The 23,521-nt window shown below is 36.7% G+C and overlaps 1 protein-coding gene across 6 annotated transcripts in view; it reads left to right on the top strand.

The window, feature by feature from the left end:
* LOC129237110 (protein singed) overlaps positions 1-23,028 on the top strand; it is a 110,540-nt gene extending 87,512 nt beyond the window's left edge. For 4 of the 6 annotated variants that reach the window (XM_054871541.1, XM_054871542.1, XM_054871544.1 and 1 more), the window contains 5 exons: positions 14,574-14,994; positions 15,157-15,252; positions 15,331-15,804; positions 20,182-20,430; positions 20,503-23,028. In XM_054871541.1, coding sequence (XP_054727516.1) covers positions 14,574-14,994; positions 15,157-15,252; positions 15,331-15,804; positions 20,182-20,430; positions 20,503-20,596 — 1,334 coding nt within the window. In that variant the 3' untranslated portion in view covers positions 20,597-23,028. The remainder of the gene's footprint in view (positions 1-14,573; positions 14,995-15,156; positions 15,253-15,330; positions 15,805-20,181; positions 20,431-20,502) is intronic. The other 2 variants (XR_008581742.1, XR_008581743.1) reach the window with 2 other exon arrangements.
* The last annotated feature ends 493 nt before the right edge of the window (positions 23,029-23,521 follow it).

Genomic DNA, 23,521 nt, shown 5'->3' with positions numbered 1-23,521 from the left:
TATTTATTTTTAGATATGCGATAACTAATGTAATCTATAATTTTTATACTAGTAGACATCTGGGCGATTATTTTTTCTTTTATAAAATGGGTCTAGTGGGCCCGTGTTTAATAATTTGCTCTCACATCGATTTCAATTAATTTTGAGATAAGCACTTAAGGGGTAACAGCACTGTAGAAATTTAAAAAAATTGATTTTTTTTTTATAAGCTTAAAAAATTCTTTGAACCTTTTAAAATAGAGAACAAAAAGTTTTATACGTTACCGAAGTATATTTCATAAATATTTTAAGCTTTTAACCAAGCGTTAGTGACTGCTACCTAACGACTTCTCCAAATTTCCAAACTTTAAACGCGTTTTTCTCAAAACACGTTTTCTGAAATTGGCACGCAGCATAACTCAAACAATTTTAAATATTTTTAATCTGGTTTTTCACTACGTCTGTATAATAACCTTCTTAAGAGAAGAGCGTAGGGGATTTTCGATAGATTAATTTAAACGATTGTTATAATTATTTAAGTGCCGTTTTTTTAGTCCAAAATAGAGTTTTTTCTTTCAAATGCTTGCTAATTCCACAAAAATAAATATTTTTTAAATCTCCTACGTGTTTCTCTAGCTATTCTTATCTAGATTAAGAAAAAAAATGTTTCTTTGTTCCAGATTAAAATTTGCACCCTCTGTGCTGCGTGCCGCGGAGCTCCTTCAAGAGAAACCACATTACAAAAATGTCTCCAATGCCGCCATTTTGTAAAATTTTTCGATCAAACTTTGTAGTTTTGTATTTTAGTATATAAGTAATAACTTCCCAAATCAGAGTGATTGTTTCCCCTTTCCTTCTATACAAAAAAATTCTTTAAAAATCGTGTTTATTTTACGCGTGTATAGTGGTGTTACCCCTTAAGGTATTTTTTGGGAATATTTTTGCAAATATAATATTAAAAAAAAACTAACCAAACAAAACTAATTTAAATGGTGGCTTGTAAAAATACATGTAAAATCAAAAATTGTTTCAATTTTGCTCGAAGCGAATTTCACGTTCAAAAATGAGACAATGAAGTGAAGCAAAAGCAATAATCTCAAAATGTGTCGTTAATTATCGTTAATTACGGTAATGGAATTTACTGTATTAAATTTTAGGCAAAACTGCTAGTCAAATTAATTTTTCAATTTGTTTCTACTATTTCTTTTTCATTACCACATTTGTCGTTAAATTTAGCACCACATATTGCCTACAGGGTACATATTAAGCCATTGACCAGCAGTTGTGCTTAGCGAAACGGTCGATGGAAAATGTTGTTTTTCTTTTCGTTTTTGTTTTCAGTAGACGTTGTCAATTTCTTGGAAGATTTGCAATTGGTAGACGAACATTAAAATATTTTGCTTAACTGTTGTTTAAGCAACATAAATAAATGTGTGCATGAACGATATATTTTTGTTTTTACATACATACATACATATGCACATTTTCTGTTACGTTTTACAACAATTACATGAAGCTCTCAATGGTTTAGTTATTGCTGTGAAAGCAAAATATATATTTACTTAAAATAAGTATGAAAGTATAAGCACGTCCGTCTAAAAGTGTTATTCAAATTGCTTTGAGCACCAATGACCAGATTTTGTTTAGGAATAAAATATAATAAATGGTTGTAAGTAAATAAAAAAATAGTCAATTAACACGCTTGTAACGAAACATTCATGCACACATACAACCACACTAATTAAATTACCTTGCTTGTTGGCCGTTAGTAATTGATTTACCGACCGCTGTCTGTTGGGTATTTAAATACCCATAAAACAATGTTTACGCAAAAATTGAGGTATGAAATTAAAAAAAAAAAAACGTTTTCCAAAATTGCACGTGCTGTTGTAAGAGAAAGCATTGAGAAAATGAAAATGCAGCTTACAATGCGCTTACCATAAAGATAGAGTAGAGTCTTGGTTTGCGCAACTAATTAATGTTAGAGGTTAAATACTGGCAATTATCGGCACGATTTCTAGAAAAGACAAAATTAAAATATATATAGTTGGCATCGTCTATAGCCAAATACTAAAAAAACACCATTTTTAAAATTCTCAAAAGCTTTTAATTAAAACTGAGGTTGTACATATTAGTTTGAGGAAAAAGAAATCCATTATTTTCTCGGTAGACGACTGTAGTGATGGATATCTTGTAAAGCATCGATCAAAGAATTTAAAATTTATTCTCTCACACTAAAAAAATGCTTCTGCTGTTTTTGGTTTGTTCCATTCAGTTGTGAGTTACAGCCATGACCCAGCCAACGTAGCTGCTGTATTTTCTTCACTGCGCTATGTCTATATAATCGTAAAGCTCATACAGCTCATTGTTCCATCTTAGGCAGAATCTTTTTTTCAAATACTCCAATGGACGCCCATTGCTCACCACCTCAGTGAAACCCATTGGGGCTCACGCTGTCGTCGTCGTCATACGTTAGGACGGGCATGATGATAGTCTTATAAAGTGTTCGTTTTGTTCGTCGAGAGAAGAGGACTTTACTACTCAATTGCCTACTTAGTCCAAAGTAGCACTTGTTGACAAGAGAGATTCCCCGGTGGATTTCAAAGCTGACATTATTCGAGGTGTTAATGCTGGTTCCTAGATAAAAGAAGTATCTTACAACCTCGAAATCATAACTGTCAAAAGTGACATGGATGCCGATAAGCCAATGCGCCGACTGTTTGTTTGACGATGGTTTTGACAGGAGATACTAAGTTTTGTCTTCGTTCACCAATAGACCCATTCTCTATGCTTCTTTATCTAGTTTGGATAAGGCAAAACTAACAGTGGATAAGGCAAAACTAACAGTGCGGTTGTTAAAGCCGATGAAATTGCGTTAAGTTATAATAAAACTGAAAATAAAGTTCTAACAAAACCGCAGGTAAAAAGGCGTGATTTGACGATTCCAGAAAAAAAAATGGCGATTTTATTCTCCTTGTACACCACGGCATTTTGAAAATTTCTGAAAGACTTCTGATCTGCTTTGTCCATAATAAACAACTTGGCTTTGTGTTCTCCACGAGCTTTTAAATTTAATTTAAAAACTGAAAAGTTGCAATTAAAAAAATTATAGTCGGAGTACCACGTTATATGTCCAAAGCGTTTTTCGACTTATTGTTGATGTTATGGATATAGACTGTTGTTGTTGTTGTTGTAGCAGTTCTTCAAGCCGTGCCAGTACGCTGTAGTCACCGGCTGTCATCGTCTATCTCATCTAACGATGAGCTCAGGAAACATGCGGTTTCGACGGGTTAGGTCCTAAGGGAGTGGGTGAGTAGGTTTAAAGGGACATGTGGATAGGTGGTTAGTGTCGTGCGATATACCTGCCGGACATATGTTGAATATTTCGGGGTCGTTTATGCAGAAATAGAAGTTTGACCTACTACATTATCCGAAATGTAATGATCTACGTACCGGGCTTTTCCCGATTAAGGGGACTCCCCTAGTAAACTAACCCTATCTAGTGTGCTGACCCTTCATGGATATGACCATATGTAGTGGTTTTAACAATGAAACAATAAAATGAATGCAATCGAAGTTCCCGGGAAGAGTATTTCTACGATATTCTGCAGCAATTTGGCCGCCAAGATCGCCCGATGTAACGCGTTTGGCGCATTTTCTACCTGTCACTCGTTTGCTGATAGAACGTCAGAAATGAAAAACAAAATCAAAAATTCTAGAAAAACGTATTCCAATTTAATTTGCTATGCCTCGTTTAATAAAAGTAAAGACTCATTTGCATCTAATGAGCCAGTGCTAATTGATATCGTCATAAATTTTTTGGACAGCATAAAAGAAGAGCTGGCTGTCATTTCTGCATACTTATCTAAAAAAATCGCATCAAATGAGCAAAATATCGATAGAGGAATACGAGGTGATGAGATAAAACTTAAATGCGGTGCAGCTGCGATGCTGTGGTTTCCATTATTTGTGTTAATACTTAGATACTTTTGGTACTCAGTTTAAATAGGCCGCTATCACACGAATCATTTTTTTCCAAACGATTAAGGCAAACATGCCGTTGTGTACGCTTATTAACAATAAAATCAGCTGGCATTAAGCACACAGCGTAAGCAGCAATTTAAAAATTATGCATTTTTAAGTTACTTGTCATGTAATTTGACCACCCCGCATGCGGCTATAACTAAGCAACAGTGCCTTTAATATAGTACTTATAGTTTTTCCTGTAAATGTTTTTTGGTTTTTTACGCTTTCGGTTGAAATTGTTTTTATGCCAAAAAATTACAAATCATTACCATCAAAATACAATGATAAGTTTTGCATGTAATTACGTGCCTTTCCATTTCGCAATGAAATCGAATTTACAAGCATGGACAGACAGTGTTTCGCGTTGAGCTTCTGCTTTTTATCTCTCGTACCATTTAAGATGCATAATTAGTTAATTGTTAGGTGCTTTCTTTTTTTGGACCAAACGAAAAATCCACTAACGAAACATTTAATTTCCCCATTGTTAATGTTTTTTTATTTTGTTCCATAGCAAGTGTTGCAAATTCGCTGTTATTTCTCTTTCTACTTAATGATGAGACAGCTGTTTTTTTGGTGAAGTTAGCGTTTTTTAAAGTTTTTTGGTTTAGCTTTCTTTTGATTGATTTGTGCCAAATGGAACAGAGTGAGTGGATAAGCAGTGTTATTTGCACAATATTCGTATCTATACAAATGTACACCTGTGTTCGCAATAATAGCAGCGTGACAACGTTTTGACTATTACTTAATTTTTTTGTATGGAAATATGGTTTATACAAGTTGGCGTAAAATTAATGATTTTGTTTTTGAATTACTCAACTAAATAATAAAATAATAATTTTGAGTGATTTTTATTTTGACTTTTACTTAACGTCTTAACACTAAATTTGCGAAAACATTCAATGGTCAATTTCAATGAAATTATCACTTGAGACAGTAAATTGGATAAAGTTGGCAATTCATGTTATACTTTAATTCACGTATGACCAAAATCTGTGAAGCAATAAGCTGGCATTTTCCATGTTTGACAGCCATTTCGTATGTTTTTGTGACGCCTATATTGGCAGCATTTGTGATCATTTTAGTTTTCCAGACTGAATTTCCCTACTCTGCAAAAAAAATTCACCCAGAATCTTAGCGTCCTTCTTTCCGCTTTATTGTATAAATCAAGCAATGATTGTCGAGATTATCAAGTCGACAAATGTCGACATTTTCAATTTCTAGAATGCGATTTATAGCCTATTGAATTTGGTTATAATAAAAATTTCACATAAAAAAATTCTTATCAATCGTTTTAGGGCTGAAAATGCCTAACATAGTCAGTCACACAAAAAGTTATCAGAAAATAATGCGATTTTTTGGCTACTTGAAATTGGCACAATATTATACCAAAATTAAATGAACTGTAAAACTGTACGAGGGTTGCCTTTTATATATTGCGCCCAATAATGAACACACAACAAAATAGTAATGAAAATAAATTTTTTTTTCGCAATATTCTCTTTAGAAGCCAGTATACTTTTGCATTCATTTGAACCAATTTTTAACACATTTTTCCCACTCGGAAGTAGATATCACCAAAACGAGCTGTTTACAGCCTTCAGCAGCTTCTTAGGCGCTAAAAAACGTTCACCTCGCATTTTCTTTTTGATGTTCGGCAACGAAAAAAAAAATCATTAGATGTCAAATCAGGGTTGTAAGGCGGATGATCCATTAGTTCGATCTTTTGAGAACTCAAAAATTCTATTGTGTAAGTCAATACGTCAGGGCTCGTATTTTTTTTGTCGAAGGATGGTCCACCTTCAGTGGTTGGTTTTCCTTAATTCTCCGAAAACAACTGGCAAACAAATGGTTATGCACCACTCAGAATTGACTATTTTAAGTTTCTCTGGTGGTACAGTTGCGACATGACCAGATTTTCCGAAACGAATCCCATGCATAGATCCAAGATTTATCATCTGTTACGAAATCATAGTCGTGCTTTGAATAACCCATTTTTTGGGCCCCTATTGTCAAATTATGCTGGATCCAGCGACGACAATCCTTCTTGAAGACCAAATGTTCCTGCAATATTTAATGTATAATGACTCCACTAATACCGAATGATGTCAATCTCGCGATATGTCAAATTGCGATCTTGCGTTATCAAGTGACACAGCAACATCCATTGTTTCTCGCATGACAACCGTTTTTGGACGGCCTTCATGAAATTCATCCTACAAGTATCGACGGCCGCGTTGGAATTCGTTGTATCAGGGTTTCACAGTGGTTCAGTGTGGTGATTGAACGCCAAAAGTCGGGTTTTGTTGCAGTATGAACTATATTTTTATAAAAAAGAAGTTTGAAACTAAGTCAAAACTTTAACTAACTTAGGTTACAGAAAAACTTACTACAAAGATATTTATTCAAGCTTTAAAATCAGCTCATGCCGAATAAATAAGAGCAAAAATGTGTTCATATGTTTTTCTTCTCAGTTTCATTGAACTCCATAAATACTCCTAACGAAAAGTAGTCGTTACCTCCAGTAACTTAATCCTAACCCTAAACCTATTCTCCTACACTCTTTTGGCTAAAGAATATTTTAAACGCTAGATGGCACTTGCTATATTTTATACCGACGAACCATCCTCGTCGATTCAACTATGTTTTGTTTTTAGCCTCAGACTTTTTCTTATCTTTTTAATCCCTGTATCTCAGTAATCCCTGCGAACCAGTGCGAAATACTGCTCTGCCATACATACATACGAGTATGTCATGCAGTCGTATATTACGTTCAATACGCGGAATTTTTCCTGAGTCGCTGTACGTATTTAACCATAACTCAAAAAAATTATGGAAATCCCATTTTAGAACTTGTAGGTATTACCAATGAATCATGTTAGATTCGAAATGTAATTGTATCGATTGTACTTCACATTGAATTTCCTCAAGAATTGAAAGTGTTTTTTTTTTTCTTTTCGAAATCTTTTCACACTTGATGAAACCCCATTATATACTGGTACAGTTGTGGATAAAAAAGTCAAGGAGGTAGTAAGCTTACATTAAATAATTTTTTAAATAATCTGTTTGGGATTTGTCAACGTAATGTAGTAACAGCGGCGAGCGTTAGCGTATACTAAATTTTAAGAAAATTACCAAAAATGTCAAGAGCCCAACTTTGAGTATTCGGAAAAAATATACTATTCGAGAAATAAGAGAAGAGTTCGCCGTCGAATATTTCTTAATGAATTATGGGAAGTGAAATCCAATTTAGTAGGAAAAAACCTGACTTCCCTTTCAATCGTATTGCTCTCAATTTAATATGGGCCCTTATCACAGAGAGTCTGCCGTAACCCCAAAGTTGATGAAGCGGATAGGACCCTTGAGATACTCTCTCCGTGAAAAGTCAGACTAGAAGTTTCTTTAGCCACTAACGATCTGTTCTCATACATATCGTTTTTGATGACCCTTTGATCAAAATGATCGTCAGGTAAATGTTTGATTGTATTCAAAATTATTTGAGGAATATTAATAGGTCTATGGATAAGTTCGTGCGGTTTTACAACAGATGGCGTAACTTGATTATTATTCCATCGATCCACATTTCCAAACATTCATTGGAGAGCTACTGTCGTAAGGCACAAACGTCAGTATAAGTTTTTTATTTGAAGCGTAAACAACAATATTTTTACCACACTTGAAAATGTCGAATTTCGTGCCAAATAATGTGTTTTTGCGGGGAATTCTTTAATATGAAGAAAAAAGCAGCCGAAAGTCATCGTATCTTGGTGGAAGTTTATGGTGAGCGTGCTCTAGCTGAGCGAACGTGCCAGAAGTGGTTTGCACGCTTTAAAAGTGGTGATTTTGGCCGCGCCGCCAAAGTTCATGGATACCGAATTGGAGGAATTGCTCGATCAAGATCCGGCTCAAACGCAAGAAGAGGTTGCAAAAACTTTGGGAGTTGATCAATCAACCATTTCCAAACGTTTAAAAGCCATGGGAATGATCCGAAATTCAAATTTCGAAAAAAACCGCACGAACTTATTATTAGTGTTATAATTCACGAGTGCAGTCTCAAAGAGTCAATTAAGTAGTCTTTTGAAAATATTTATAATTTTATTATCTACTTTTCATAATGTGTGTTTTATTAACATAATTACTTTTTCTGAGTTCCATTGTAGGAGTAGCTAAAATTTTTTTTTTAATTTTGAAGTACATATGTGTTTTGAATTTGAAATTTGACGCTTCCAAAAGTAATGAACCCATCGGTCATAATTAAATGAAATTCTTTTTTTAACTACTTGAACTACTTAACTAAAATAAAAAGTTGCAACTCCTGTATACCAAGATACGAGGCTTTTGAATGTCGAATTTTACATGAAGCCGGAGACAGGGCTACATATTATCACTGGTTCTTTTCCTGGTCATTATTGATGAAATCCTGAAGTGATTAGATTGATAGTACAGTAAGAACGGTATTTTTGTGGTACCCTATTTCAATGAAGAAGATTTAGATTTTTTCGACGATATAATCAGCGCAGATCAGACATACAAAGCGAACTGAACGACCTTGTAAGGTACTCTAACATTGCTAGAAGCAAAACAAAATATTTGGCAATAAATGCGAATGACGCCTCCTTCAATATTGGAGAGAATAGCATTGACAAAGTGAGCGGCTTTCAATATATTGGAAGCTAATTCACGGCAGATGCGGGATGGAAAAGTGATGTTTTCACAAGGCGGCAGAAAGCAAGAAACACATTTGCTACTCTCCGGCCAGTCTGTTCTTTATGCTTGTTAAACATGGCAGAAACCGTTCAAAGCTGCAAGTGTTCGTAAACCGCAGCCTGAGGTACATCCTGCGCGTAGGTGGCCATACAATTGGATAACGAGCGCCAACTTACACCAGCCATGCCAACAAAAACCACTCGCGCAAGATATCAGAGAGCGCAAGTGGAGGTGGCTCGGCCATACACTACGCAAAGCAGGCACGAATATCAGCAGTCAAGCAATAGACTGGAATTTCCAGCGTCAGCGAAATCGAGGCAGACCTATGGCTCATGGCGCCGTTGCATCGAAAGTGAAATAACGTGGGAGCAAGTAAAAGCAAAAGAGGGCAACAGAATGGAGTGAAAAAATTTAGCTTGGCCTTCCACAGTGGAGCTCGAGGAACTATGATTATGATGATGACGTACATATACGAAGAAGTCGTTTTTTGACCAACAATCGTTTCTTCTGGCTCACAGTGCACCGTTAGCTGCAAAACTTTTAAACTAATTTATAGGTCCACTCCATATTTTTATTTTTATTTTTTTGAAACAATGAAAATACAATTTCAAAAAATATGGCAATCAGAGCAAACCCAAATTCTGAATAAACGCATACATTTCAAATATATATAATTTTAAAGTTATATTAAGAAGCATCGCTCAATGTAATGCGAAGTATAAAATTCGTAAAAAAACAACACGCTATTCAAAAACTTTTGCAAAAATGGGAGTAGTAAAAACTAGCATATTATTTTTCTACTTTTTCTAAAACTAACATAATATTTTTTTATTTTTTAAGTACCTTTTAACCTTTTGCTCTTCCTCGTGATTCGTATCTTTCAACGGCCCTATAGCCACAGCAACGGCAATGCGAATCCATCAATGCAACAGCGGCTGACCTTCCACCTCTCTTTCATTTATTCCCATTTGTTTATGTTGCTTTTATGGTTTTTGACTTGGACGCGGATTTCTTATTTGCTCCGTTCTTTGGACCATTCATATACATAGATGCACACATATGTTTATATGGCTTGTAAAAATGTATGCACATTAGGGATGACAATCTCGAAATTGCGGGAGTCCGGATCAGTGTACCTTTAACCGTCCGTTGGGTACCCGGGTTCTGATCAGGCTGGCTTTTTCGACTTTGGACGTGAATTCAACATAGGACGCTATCAATGTACGTCTCGTCTATTGGCACTTCGTTTAATATTTACAAACAATAAGGAAGATTGCAAAAAGCCCATAAAAGCGATATGACAAAACTTGGAAGCATTGACTTCATCCGTAGTTATTTCATAAGTACTTTGTTACTACGCACATTGAAAGGGGTAGCACTATAACTGTCTTCTGAAGCAATCCTAGGTAGTAAGCTGACCTAGGAGACGACGTGGAGCAGAAGGTCTCTCGAGCACTAAAAGTTTTCTGGCAGTTAAGAGAACCTTTGGGGTCTAAGACCGCCGATAGTACACTGGTTGTACATCACCCTGATTAGACGCATTATTACATAAGACTCTGCAGTCTGGTGGCAGGCTACAATGGTTAATTCCACAGTAAACCCCCCAACCAGGCTAGAGATAAGTGGCGATGCCCTCAATTCCATCTGGAATTTGCAATCTCTAAATCTTCAAATTTGATAGGAAGCGATGAAGACGGTCTCCAGGCTCAAGTTAAATGGAGCCTGGGGAAACGAGGAAAACACTGGCTACTGCCAGTATGCTACCAGTTGTCGGATCGGTGTACACTGTGCTCGATGCCAACGCATAATCGGGCGCCTCATGTTAACTTCGGTAGGAAGTATGATGTTTTGATCCCAAATAGATATCAATGGCTAAGTCGGGAGAACCTGATAACGGGATTTCAGCACACTTTCTACACCGAAAGATCCAAAACCAATGATGGTAGCGGATCTGGATAGTACTTAGACGAAGATACTAAGTACTCCTACCCTACAGGACACATGGCTGAGGTATTCTTAACGGAAGTCTACGTCATTTGAATGTAGCGTACTGCGTAATTAAGAAAAAGGGGAGGAGTAGTAGTATTGGAATTTGAAGTGACAGCCAAGCTGCACTGAGACCCCTTGCTAACCCACACTGCTTTTCGAAATTAGTCGGTGAATGTTGCTAGGTGCCAGGCGAAGGTTATGCAAGCGTACCACTAGGCCCTGAACCCTTTTAGGTTTCAATTCTGCATCAATTCAGCTATGGATTGACAACTTCATGAGGTCTACCCATAGAAGACGGTGGTCTGAATTGGACTCCTGGAGAGCAGACAAGTGCTATGTGAAAGAAGCAAATAAAAAATTAGTGACCTTTCTCTTAAAACTTAGTGCACAACACCTGTGGTCAGCATATGGCTACCAAGGAAATCATTGGCGATCCAATATGCCTATCCTGTCTTGAGAATGAGGACACAGCAGAGCATTTTCTTTGTAGCTGTCCGATGTTTTCTAGAATCAGACCTAGGCTATTGGGTTGCTATGTAGAGAGTATTGGTAAGGTTCATACACTTCCTCTTCCGGAATCTCTTAAGATTCATCAATGAATCCAAACAATTTGCGGAAGAATGACCTCAAACCAATTTTTCTGTCTTACCAGTAATTACAGAATAAAAGTAATAGAAGTTTGCTATAAATACGCAAAGTTTCATTGTTCTGGGAGAAAAGTTGCAAAAGTTACAGCATCATGAAATTCAAAATGGGTGAAATTTCACCCGAACGTCGGATAAGTGCTAAAATTGTCTGCAATCATAAATATGTGTTTTGTAAAATCTGTTTGTCTTAAATTTGATATGGCTTTATCTCATGATATTTTTCAATGTAGTGGCCAAATGGGTTGGTTCGTGAGCACAATTGGGAAGTGCACTTGTTCGAAACCCCGTTTGTGAAATAGCAATTGATAGACAACTTTTTTTCTAAAAGCGCTCACCCCTCGGCAGACAATGGCATACCTCCGAATGTATTTTTGCCATGGAAAAGCTCCTCATAAAAAAAGCCATCTGCTGTTCGTAGGCGGCGCAAAACTATAGGTCCCACATTTGCGGAAAACATCAAAACGCACACCACAAATAGGAAGAGGAGCTCGGCAAAACAACTAAAAGGGCTGTTAAATGGGAGTACTTTAAAAATATCCCCCAATTCCGGGATCAAAATTCCCTACTAATATCAGCATCTCTAATGTACATACCTACTTTCTGCTCTTTACGCGAATGACTTGCAAGCCTTATTATCCGCATATTCTCTTTCGATTTTCTCCCATATTTTGCAACGTTCAATTTGCTTAAGAGCCCAAAGGCCTTTCTATTGTCCGTGCAGCCAAAGTCCGTATTTGTTTCCTTACTTGCAGTAGAAGTAGTGGTTGTTGTTGTAGCTGTTTTTTGTTTTGTTGTTGTTGTTAAATTATCTTATCGCATTATACGTTCATTACTTTCATCGCAATTGCATTTTACGGCTTACGATTCTGTTCGGCGCATGTTTATCCACAGATGGGTGCTTGCAAGTGCAATAAACTATCCCTAGTTTGACTGTGGCCGTTGTAAATCCTGCATTAATTTATGTAAGTGGGAAAGCGTGTCAATTGCAAGTATCAGTCAATGTGCAACTCTCACATTAAAACGTGTGCCACATGTATACATACTTACATACTTGGAAGTATATATACTTACATATGTATGTGCATACATACACATTTACATTATCTCCGCCCGCACAGCAATCAAATGACGGCTGGGTTTCATTCCGAATTGGTACTTGACTTGTGGAGCAAATCTAAAAGGCATTCTTCTCCGTTTATCTCTCTTTTTTATTAATGGTTTGTTTATCCATAGGCCAATTAGCTGGTAAATAGTTTTATCTTTGATTTTATGTATTTGTGTATGTGCACTTATTCCGCTTAAATTGGCATTATTTAATTGAATGTTTAGCTTTTCTACTAAGTAGTTTATATTCGTGTGCTTTAATAGTTGCAATTTTATTCCGGCATAGTTTTGAAGCAATATTGTATTCAATAGTAAATAATAAATAACACTATAGAGCTCCTCACAAGTAAGCTACTTATATTTATGCTAGTGGTCCAATAAATCCCTAAAGATTTAAATACGGAGGAGTTTATTGAGAAAAAAAACACACTTTTTTCAACGTTTCTCTCATTTTTTGATGCCCCTCAAATAGCATTTCGCCTAAAATAGCTTAATCGATGACTTCTTACCTCATACCTGGAACTAGGAAATATATAGTTGCAGGGATCGAAATCTGGAGCATATTTTATATTATATTACTTAGAAATTCTGAGTCTAATTTTATAATTTTTGAATGGCGTATGGCGCAAATTACCACTCCAAAAAACTCGCTCGGATTGCAATTTAACAGCAGATTGAATTTTTTTAAGTTTAATTTATTATGCCAATACAAAATAAATTTCGAGAATTTGTCATTAACACAGCAAAAAAATTTAGTTAGGAACCTTCACAATAGTCTCCCTTTAATTCTACACAACGAATTCAATGTTGATCCCACGATTAAAAGCATCTTTGATAATCTTCCGAATTTGAACCGTCCAGCGCCGTAGCTACAGCTTACTTGATCTTTTGTGCGCAGCCATGATTGAGTTCCCTTGACGTGCTACTTCACCATCACCCTGGTTTTGACAAGTTGAAGATGCGCACAAAAAATGCGTGCCCGCAGTCTAAATTTCAGTGCTGATTGACCCACACTAAAAAAGCATCTTATGCTGCTGGTTACCGGAGGCCTAGTGACAAGCTTCATCCCAGTTTTTGTTGTTGTAGATCAAGCACTGCCAGTACGCTGTAGTCACTGATCGCCATCGTCTATCTCATCTAACGGTAGGCCCATAACATGCTGTTTCGATGGGTTGGGTCAAGAGAGAGAGCGGTATTGGTGAACCTGTTTAGGAGGGCATGTGAATAGATGGTTAGTATAGTGCGGGGTACCTTCGAATGCCGGACATGCACCTATTGAGTATAGAGGAGTCGATAGGAAGAAGTTTAACCTGCTACAATATCCAGAACGTAGATGTGCCAAGGTAACGCGGGTCTCACGAGGCAGCTGAAAGTCTTCATCTGCGATGGGTGGTGGTTGGACTCGGATGACCTTAACAAAAATTTCATCCATTCAGATATTCAGAAAGCAAGTTTGTGCCTAAGCACTGTTATACTCTTGGTTCTCTTTTTCTAAATATAAAAAAGTTTTTTTTTTTGTGCGGACAACTAGCAAGTGCAACACTCAGACACCATTAAGTTCATTGTACTGCACTCGGATTCTCTTTAATTTTCTTAAAATCTATCCCCATCTCTCCACAAGCGGGGCAGAGAACACTGTCTGAGATACCTACCTTTTCCATGTGATTCGCCTACAGAAAGTGGCCCGTCCTCAGTCCAACCAGCTGCCTGTAGTCCCTTCTGCTTAATGACAGGAGGATTTACGACAGTCTGTCGGACATGACAGGTAACATCAGTTTAGTCCATCTGCAGCCTCGCTCAGCCTGCCAAGCTCGCTTATGGGTTGTAGTAACCCATTTGCTAACCGTGGCTTTGATGGCTGCAGAAAGGGAAAGTGTCAGAACGGGCTCCGGGCCAAAGAAATTGGTCCCACATGTCTCGGGCCCCATGTTAGCATCAGGCTACTTTGTCTACCGACATAGTTCAGCCTGGATTTACAGGACTACTACCCCTGAAGTGGTTTATAAATTTGTTATATATAACTTTTTGGGAGAAATTTCCCGAAGGTTTTTTCATGTTTCTGCTGAAAGTAAATTTCATTTTCTAACTTATCGGCATCTGTCCCTCCGTTTCTTCTTCTTGCAGGTATTATATATCTACGATCTCATCTAAATAAATATCTATCGGTCGATACATTCGGCAATGTACTCTGCGAGAGTGATGAACGCGATGCCGGCAGCCGTTTCCAGATTAGCATCAGCGAGGATGGTACTGGCCGTTGGGCATTGAAGAACGAATCACGTGGCTACTTCCTTGGCGGCACACCCGACAAACTTGTCTGTACCGCAAAAACCCCCAGTTCCAGTGAGTTCTGGACAGTACACTTGGCTGCCAGGCCACAAGTGAATTTACGTTCAATTGGACGTAAACGTTTCGCTCATCTATCCGAATCGCAAGATGAGATACACGTCGATGCGAATATCCCATGGGGCGAAGATACTTTATTTACATTGGAATTTCGCGCAGATGAGGGCGGACGCTATGCTTTGCATACATGCAACAACAAGTGAGTAGTGTTACAATTACAAATACTTATTTAATGTTGCTGGTGGTAAACCCACAAAAAGCATGAACGACTCATGAATGCGGTGTTCGCTTGTATTTGCGGCTGTTGATATTTGTTTATTTCAATCCGGTTTACTAACAATTTCTTGATTTTTATTGATAGGTATTTGAATGCTAACGGCAAACTGCAGACTATTTGCACTGAAGATTGTCTTTTCAGCGCTGAATACCATGGCGGACACTTGGCGCTGCGTGACAAGTGAGTTGGACTCACATATGCAATTACGCTGATTGATGATAACTAATGAACTTCGATTTGTTAAATTTCATTTGATAGGCAAAGCCAGTATCTTTCACCAATTGGCTCTAAGGCTGTGCTAAAATCGCGTTCCTCTACTGTGACACGTGATGAACTATTCTCGTTGGAAGATTCCTTGCCGCAAGCATCATTCATAGCTGAGCTGAATTCGCGTTATGTGTCGGTGAAACAAGGGGTCGATGTGACCGCAAATCAGGATGAGGTGGGAGAGAATGAGACATTCCAATTGGAATTTGACTGGTCTGCCCACCGCTGGGCGTTGCGCACGACACAAGACCGTTACTGGTGTCTGTCAACTGGTGGTGGCATACAAGCCACTGGCAATAGACGTTGTGCTGATGCGCTCTTTGAACTGGTCTGGCATGGTGATGGCTCACTATCGTTCCGCGCGAACAATGGCAAATTTTTGGCTACCAAGCGTTCAGGACATTTATTTGCCACATCAGAGAGTATTGAGGAAATAACAAAATTCTACTTTTATTTAATAAATAGGTAAGTAGAGTGACTTACACAGGCAATTTTTTAAGCTGCTACAGCAGCATACTTAGCAATTAATTCATATTTATGCACTTGTTATCGGCATAACAAGGAGAGCGGCCACCAGCTGTTCTTGTAAATCAAAATAAATTACTGGTGTGGTGCGCCATCTATGCGCTATCAAATCAGTAAATATTATCAAACTGCATTATCGACACCAATTAGAATAGGGCTGCCATTTAGATAAAAATGAGTTTACAAAGAACGCCTCCACCAGGCGGTGGAAATACGTCACAAAATCGAGCCACTATAAATGAACTCACCAAAAAATTAGAAAAAATGGAAGAAATGTGTAAAAACCTTTCAAAAGAAATAATCGAGCTAAAAGCTGAAAATTCAAAACTTAAATCCGTCCAATCAAAGGATTTCCAAACGAGTGATATAACACACTTCTCAACTGATGAGGAAGAACTTACTCGCGAAACTGACTGGATTTTGAAGAAGAGACCAGCAAAGAAGAGAAAGGCAGAGTCATCTCCGGAACTTTCTAAAGCAAATGATGAAGACCTCCTGCCGTCTAAACCAACTAAAGGAAACACTCGCCCACCACCTATTATGGTATCTGGAGATTGTAATTACCAACAGTTATATACATTAACAAAAACTGAGTCGAAAGAAAATTTTACGATAAAACTCTTGAATAATGGAATATATAAAGTCAACACCTTTTCAATTGAAGACTATAGAAAATTATCAAAAACTTTTTCCACTAAAAATATTTCCTGGTACAGTTTTGAGAATAAACAAACGCGGCCAATTAAAGTCGTAGTTAAAAAACTACACCATTCCTGTGAAGCCAAAGCAATCATAGAAGATTTAAAAAAACAAGGTCTTAATGCACTAAGTGCTCACAATAAACTAAAATGGAAAACCAAGGAGCCTTTAGATATGTTTCTGTTAACATTCGACTCCATGGAAAATGTAAAAAAGATATACGAAATTAAAACTATTTTAAACTCAGTTGTCTCGATCGAACCTGTAAAATCATCAAATTTGATACCACAATGCAAACTATGTCAATCCTACGGTCATACACAAAACTATTGTGGTAAACAGCCAAGATGTGTTAAGTGTGCAGGAAAACATAAAAGCATTGACTGCAGTAAACCCGAAAAAGAAAAGCCAAAATGCTGCAACTGCGGAGAAGCCCATCCAGCCAGTTATAGAGGGTGTGTAGTACCAAAAGAACTACAAAAAATGCGCAGTCAAAAAGTTGGACAGGAAAAAAAAAAAGAACTTCCAGCTCCCTATACAACGAAATCCAACCAAATTAATGAAGAAAATTCTGAGAAATCAATGGCTTGCAATTATACATTAAAAAAACAGACTCCACAACAACTTACTTACGTACATGTTCTAAAACAAAACACTACTACTACTACTGCTTGCTCTGGCGATGCACTAGCACAGATACTACAGAAACTAAATGAGCAAATGGATTTCAATAAAGCACTGGAAATACGCTTATCTAAACTTGAGATATTCTTATCCGAATCTAACCATGTCTAAAACCCTAAAAATACTTTTATGGAACTCGAATGGACTACTAAAGCACAAAAATGAGTTGGAGATTGTACTCAATTCGGAAAATGTTGATGTCTGTATGATATCTGAAACGCATTTCACAACGCAATCATACATAAAAATTAAAAACTATGAAACCTATCATGTGATTCATCCAAGCAATTGTGCCCGAGGTGGTAGTGCAATAATAATAAAAAGCTGCATCAAGCACTTCGAAGAAGAAAAAGTTTCTGATGATGAGTTCCAAGTTACAGCCGTAACCATTAATGAAGATCAAAACCCCCTTTCGCTTATCGCACTATACAGCCCCCCAAGATACCAGATCAAATGTGAACAATATTATAAACTATTAAAAAGATATAAAAATAGATTCATCATGGGTGGAGACTTTAACGCTAAAAACGTATACTGGGGTTCAAGACTAACTACAACGAAAGGAAGAGAATTACATAAGGCAATGCAACTTGCTGGATGTGATGCGGTCACAACATGCAAACCAACGTACTGGCCAACTGATTCCAAAAAAATGCCTGACCTAATCGATTTCTTCATAGTTAACAAAATATCTCGAAACTTTCTAGAAATTGAAGATAGTGATTATCTAAACTCGGATCACTCACCAATATTTTTGTCTCTCAGCGAGCATATCATTTTTAAAGAACATATGGACAAATTGAGTAACCGATTCACAGATTGGCATTACTTCAAGAAAATTCTACAAAATTGCAAAAATAATGCAGCACAAATAGTTAATGAGGAACAATTAGATAGTGAAGTTCAAAATTTTACGTCCAACGTGCAACTTGCCTCATGGAAAAGTACTCCAGCTATTAAAAAAACCGCAGTCATTACTGAATACCCAAAGGACATCAGAGATCTTATTTCACTAAAGAGAAAACTTCGCAGTAAGTGGCATCAAACACGAGCACCAATAGATAAAACTAGGCTAAACAAAATGACCAAAGACCTCAGTCGGAAAATAAAGAAGTTTAAAAATGATGGGTTTTCTCGTTACTTGCATTCATTGTCCAACGATCGTCGTGTGGATTACTCTTTATGGAAATGCACAAAGTACTTAAAAAGGCCACAAATGCACTGTCCTCCACTCAAGATAAAAGAAGGAAAATGGGCTAATAACAATTCCCAGAAAGCAGAACTATATGCAGATTATCTAGCTGATATTTTTACACCTCATGAGGCAACATCCGAAAGCCTGTCTACATCCGTGCTCCAAGAGTTTGAAGAAATTCCACGAGTCACGAGCGCCGAACTAAAAAGAGAAATTAAAATGCTAAAAAATAAAAAATCTCCTGGTTTCGATATAATCACTGCAGAAATACTCAAGCAGCTTCCCCCTAAAAGCATCCAAATTCTCACTATGCATCTTTTAAGTTTCATTACGTTCCTATTCTCTGGAAAACTGCGGAGGTTATTATGCTCCAAAAACCAGGCAAACCTGGACACGAAGTTTCATCGTATAGACCTATATCACTCCTACCAGTGATCTCAAAGCTGTTTGAAAAGCTTTTGATTAAAAGACTCAATAAAATAATAGAACGAAAAAAAATAATTCCAACACATCAGTTTGGTTTTCGAAGTAAACATTCTACAATCGACCAGGCACACAGGATCACGCACGAAATAGAAAAAGCACTCGAAAATAAAAAAGTATGTTCTGGCGTATTCCTCGATGTGGCAAAGGCATTCGATAAAGTTTGTCACACAGGTTTGCTTTTTAAACTAAAATTAATACTTCCTAAGCAATATTACGAAATCTTGGAGTCGTACTTATCAGATCGCTATTTTCGAGTCAAGCAAGATGGTGCTTATTCAAGTCTTCGACAAATAAATGCAGGTGTACCTCAAGGCAGCGTTCTTGGGCCTCTGCTGTACCTTATCTTTACACATGACCTACCGTCTGATCCTAATTACGTCACAGCAACGTTTGCAGATGACACCGCCTTGATTGCAGTTGGAAAAACTGAAAACGAATCGACAGCCACATTACAAACCGCGTTAAATAAGATCTGCCAGTGGACTAATACATGGAAAATTAAACTGAACAAAACAAAATCTGTACACGTAGTTTTCACAAACACTAAAATACAACATATACCACTATACATAGATGATCAACAAGTCCCATACTCAAACTATGCGAAGTACCTAGGTATGACACTTGACTGCAAACTTCGATGGAAAGAGCATGTCAAGAAAAAGAGGCAAGAATTAGACATCAAACTCAAAAACATGCAATGGCTCATGGGTAGCAGATCAGCTCTCACGATAGAAAACAAGCTGTTAATTTACAAGCAGATACTAAGGCCAGTATGGAGTTATGGGGCGCAGCTATGGGGGTGCGCCAGTCAAAGTACGAAAAACGAAATCCAACACTTCCAAAATAAGGTCCTTAGGTGCATTGTCAAAGCACCATGGTACTGCAGAAGTTCCGACATTGAGCGCGACCTTAAAATAAACTCCGTTAACACTGAAATCGCAAAGATTGCAGTTGCCCACAAAGAAAGACTATTAAACCACATCAATGAAGAAGCACTTAATTTAATTGAAACCAACGGATTAATACGAAGGCTCAGACGCACTAAACCTAGCGATCTCATACCACCATAGAATTGCTTTATGTCATGTAGAGTGTAAATTGTGTAATGTTATCATAATTAAGTTGCTTGTTAGTCATTTGTAAATATTTATGAACTAGTTGCAATAATAAAAAAAAAAAAAAAAAAAAAAAAAAAAAAAAAAAAAACTTATAATTTTTAATATTTATTAATATTTTACATTTATTTTCAGACCCATTCTTGTACTTAAATGCGAACAGGGCTTTGTTGGTTATCGCACGCCTGGCAATCTCAAGCTGGAATGCAATAAAGCCACATATGAAACGATTTTGGTGGAGCGCGCCCAAAAAGGTTTGGTTCACTTGAAGGCACATAGTGGTAAATACTGGCGCATTGATGGCGAAGGCATCTCAGTTGATGCGGACGCGCCAGCTGATGGCTTCTATTTGGAGTTGCGAGAACCGACTAGAATTTGCATAAGGTAAGTGCGATCTATGCTTGCACATTTCTTGATGCAATATATTTTCAATGCAATCTTTTTTAATAATTATAGATCGCAAACTGGCAAATATTTGGGCGCCACGAAAAATGGCGCTTTCAAGTTGCTCGACGATGGCAGCGACTCGGCCACACAGTGGGAATTCTAAGCGGTATTAACGGCTTAATGGGCTGGGTGATTGCTTAATTCATAATCCTGTTAGTATGTAATTTATATGCATACATGCAAAAGTAAATGATAACAAAGAACACACATAACAAGTGTTTGCCAATAATGAACGTGGAAAAGTTTATGTTCACACACGCATAAATACACATACATATATTTAAGTGAACTGACAAAGTGAGTCAAAAAGGAAGAAAAAAGTAAAAGAAAAATTAAAATTAAAATAAAAATAAAATAAAAATCAATAAGAAATAAAATTGATGAATCAAAAGTGGTTAAGATAAATCATAATGAATTAATAAATTAAATACAAAACGCATGCAATTCTTAAATAAAATAAATAAAAAGCGATGAAACTAAATAAAATACAATACACTGCAATTGGCGATTTTAGAAAGCAAACACATGCATACCTAAATGATAAATATAGCATTAAAAGTAATTTGTATGAAAAATGGTAATATGGCCCTTTGAGGGGTACGCTTTTACATACTTGCATACCTACATATACCATATATTCACATCATCATATTTTTATACCGTAACGGAGATGAAAAGAATTATGAAAACCCTAAAATATAAATGCAACTAAACAAATTGCCAACAAAAAACAGGAAACGCACAATTTTTTACACACTTTTTATACAGCAACAAAGTCTAGCTTTTATACCAAGAAAAAAAAATCAACAAAAATTGTCAAATTTGCACTGCCTCGAGGGCAAGTGGAAGTGGTGCGGCGACATACATTCGGCTCAACATACCTATGCATAAAAACTCAGTTCCTCTACTGCTGTAGCTGTAGCTGTCAAACACACAATAACTCTTCAGCTTCAAAATAAAAGGTTTATATTTTATTAATTTTACTTATGCTAAACACATTCAAAATATTCATACCATCTGCCTCTTCAGACCATTTTTCTTTTCTAAATATCTCGTCATTTGTGATTTAATACTCAAACGAAAAAATTTTGAAAATACGTTGATTCACAAATAAGCGCGAATTGTCTGGCATTGGCATCATGACATTTGCAAATTTGCATGGCAGCACAACAGCTAGATGTATATATTTGACAACTGAACTTTAAAATGCCGCGAAGTCAAGCCACTCGCACTTAAATGTAAATTGCGCTGATATGACTTTTAGTATTTGCTCTCCCATTCGACGCACTCCTTTCGATTTGATTAAACAGACTTCGAAAATTTCCAAATCTAGCACTAAAGGAATATTGTGTACATTAAACGGCGGCATTGAAGAAATAGACTGCGATACAACAAAGCTAATGTTGTGGCTTATAAAAATCAAAACCAAAAAAACGGCTCATACTAACGGCCCATTAATCTGAGTTAAACCCATGCGCAATAAATTGTCAATAAAATAAGATTCGGTATAACTATTGCTTAAATTAAAATTCCCTAAGACTCATAATTGATTGTTCCCAATAACATGCTGAAGGGCTAACACATTGTTAACATGTGACTTGTACTTATATATACTCTCATTACTTAAAGGTGGTATATAGGAAACGCAAATATAAAGAAAACACTGCGATCCTCGAATTAACAAAAGTAGTTGGTGCATAATAGTACAGGTCTCCTGCAACTGAATAAGCGATGCCTGACGATTACAGCGAAGTGCAATCAGCTGCCCCCTCTGCTACATTCAATTTTAACAGCATCTCTTTTTTTGCGGAAAATTACGTAAAGGTTCGGATCGCAAAACGCAGCACCGAAAAAGTTTGAGTTAAGCCAAGTCTCAGTTACAACAAAAACGCCATATTCACCATATGAGCGCAGCAGTTGCACGTCGTCGGACTTACTTTTTAAGTCCAACGTTTTCATAATAAATTTGTATGTGCTTGTTAGGACTGGTACGTTCAACTAATTCTGAGGCGGTTGCGAAAAAAAAAAATGAAAACGAATAAATACGCTAACAAACCAATTTTAAGCTCAAGCCGTTTTTCAGAATTATATCCAGATTCGCCGCTTTTTTAACGAGCTTAGAGCTTAAAATATGCTTCGTAGTTCGTTATTCACACCCTATCTAACTCCGCGTGATTGATTTCGCTTACGCTTAATATTTTCACTCTCATCAGAAAACCAAGCAGAATCTGAGCGCAGCGCTGCAGTGTTTGATCGGTGAGAAGTAATAAGCTGCGATGGCAAATTATGGTTGATACATTACATATTTTCGTTACTAGTGCAAGTACCTATATCACTGCAAGCAATTGAAAGACCAGGTAACTCAGAGCTATTGCGAACAAAAGGTAATACAAGAAATGAATCATCTGGCACGACAGTTGACAGTTCTATGTTACTAAAACGACCTGGACCTGACCATACATGCATGGGGAATGTTTATGCTGCTACAACAATAACATGAATCATCTGATTTCACAAGAAACAATTTAATAAATATAATAACAAAAAAACCCCATCCCAGATGGTCTGCTTTCTTTATCTTGAATTAGTGCAATGAAAATCTGTTAAATCAAATCAATCCTCCAAATGAGTTTCACACTTTTAATATTTTTTATGTGTGAGTAGGTATGTATGTGTGTTCGAAATTTATCGTATGTCATCGAAAAGCTCTTTTTCGATTTCACTATTTTATAATCCACGCCTCAACGAATTGCCGCACACCCGCTTGTCTGTCTTATTGTAGTGTGCCGATTAATAAAAATGCCAATTTTGTGAGTCCTTCCGTTGCAAATATTTTTAGAAAACAAAAAACGAAATTCAAGGGAAATGAAATAAATATTATATATAAAAATTAAATGAAATACAGAGTTTGGCAATGAATTTTGAAGCGTTTGAACGTAAAATTGTTTAGATATATTATATATGTATGTATATTATTATTATTATACGCAAAAAATGTCGAAATTCCCAATTTTATTGAGCATGCGTG

This window comes from Anastrepha obliqua, chromosome 2 (assembly GCF_027943255.1).
Source record: "Anastrepha obliqua isolate idAnaObli1 chromosome 2, idAnaObli1_1.0, whole genome shotgun sequence".
Lineage (NCBI taxonomy): Eukaryota > Metazoa > Arthropoda > Insecta > Diptera > Tephritidae > Anastrepha > Anastrepha obliqua.
The sequence above is the reverse complement of the archived record's forward strand: the minus strand, read 5'-3'. Positions and strand labels throughout refer to the sequence as shown.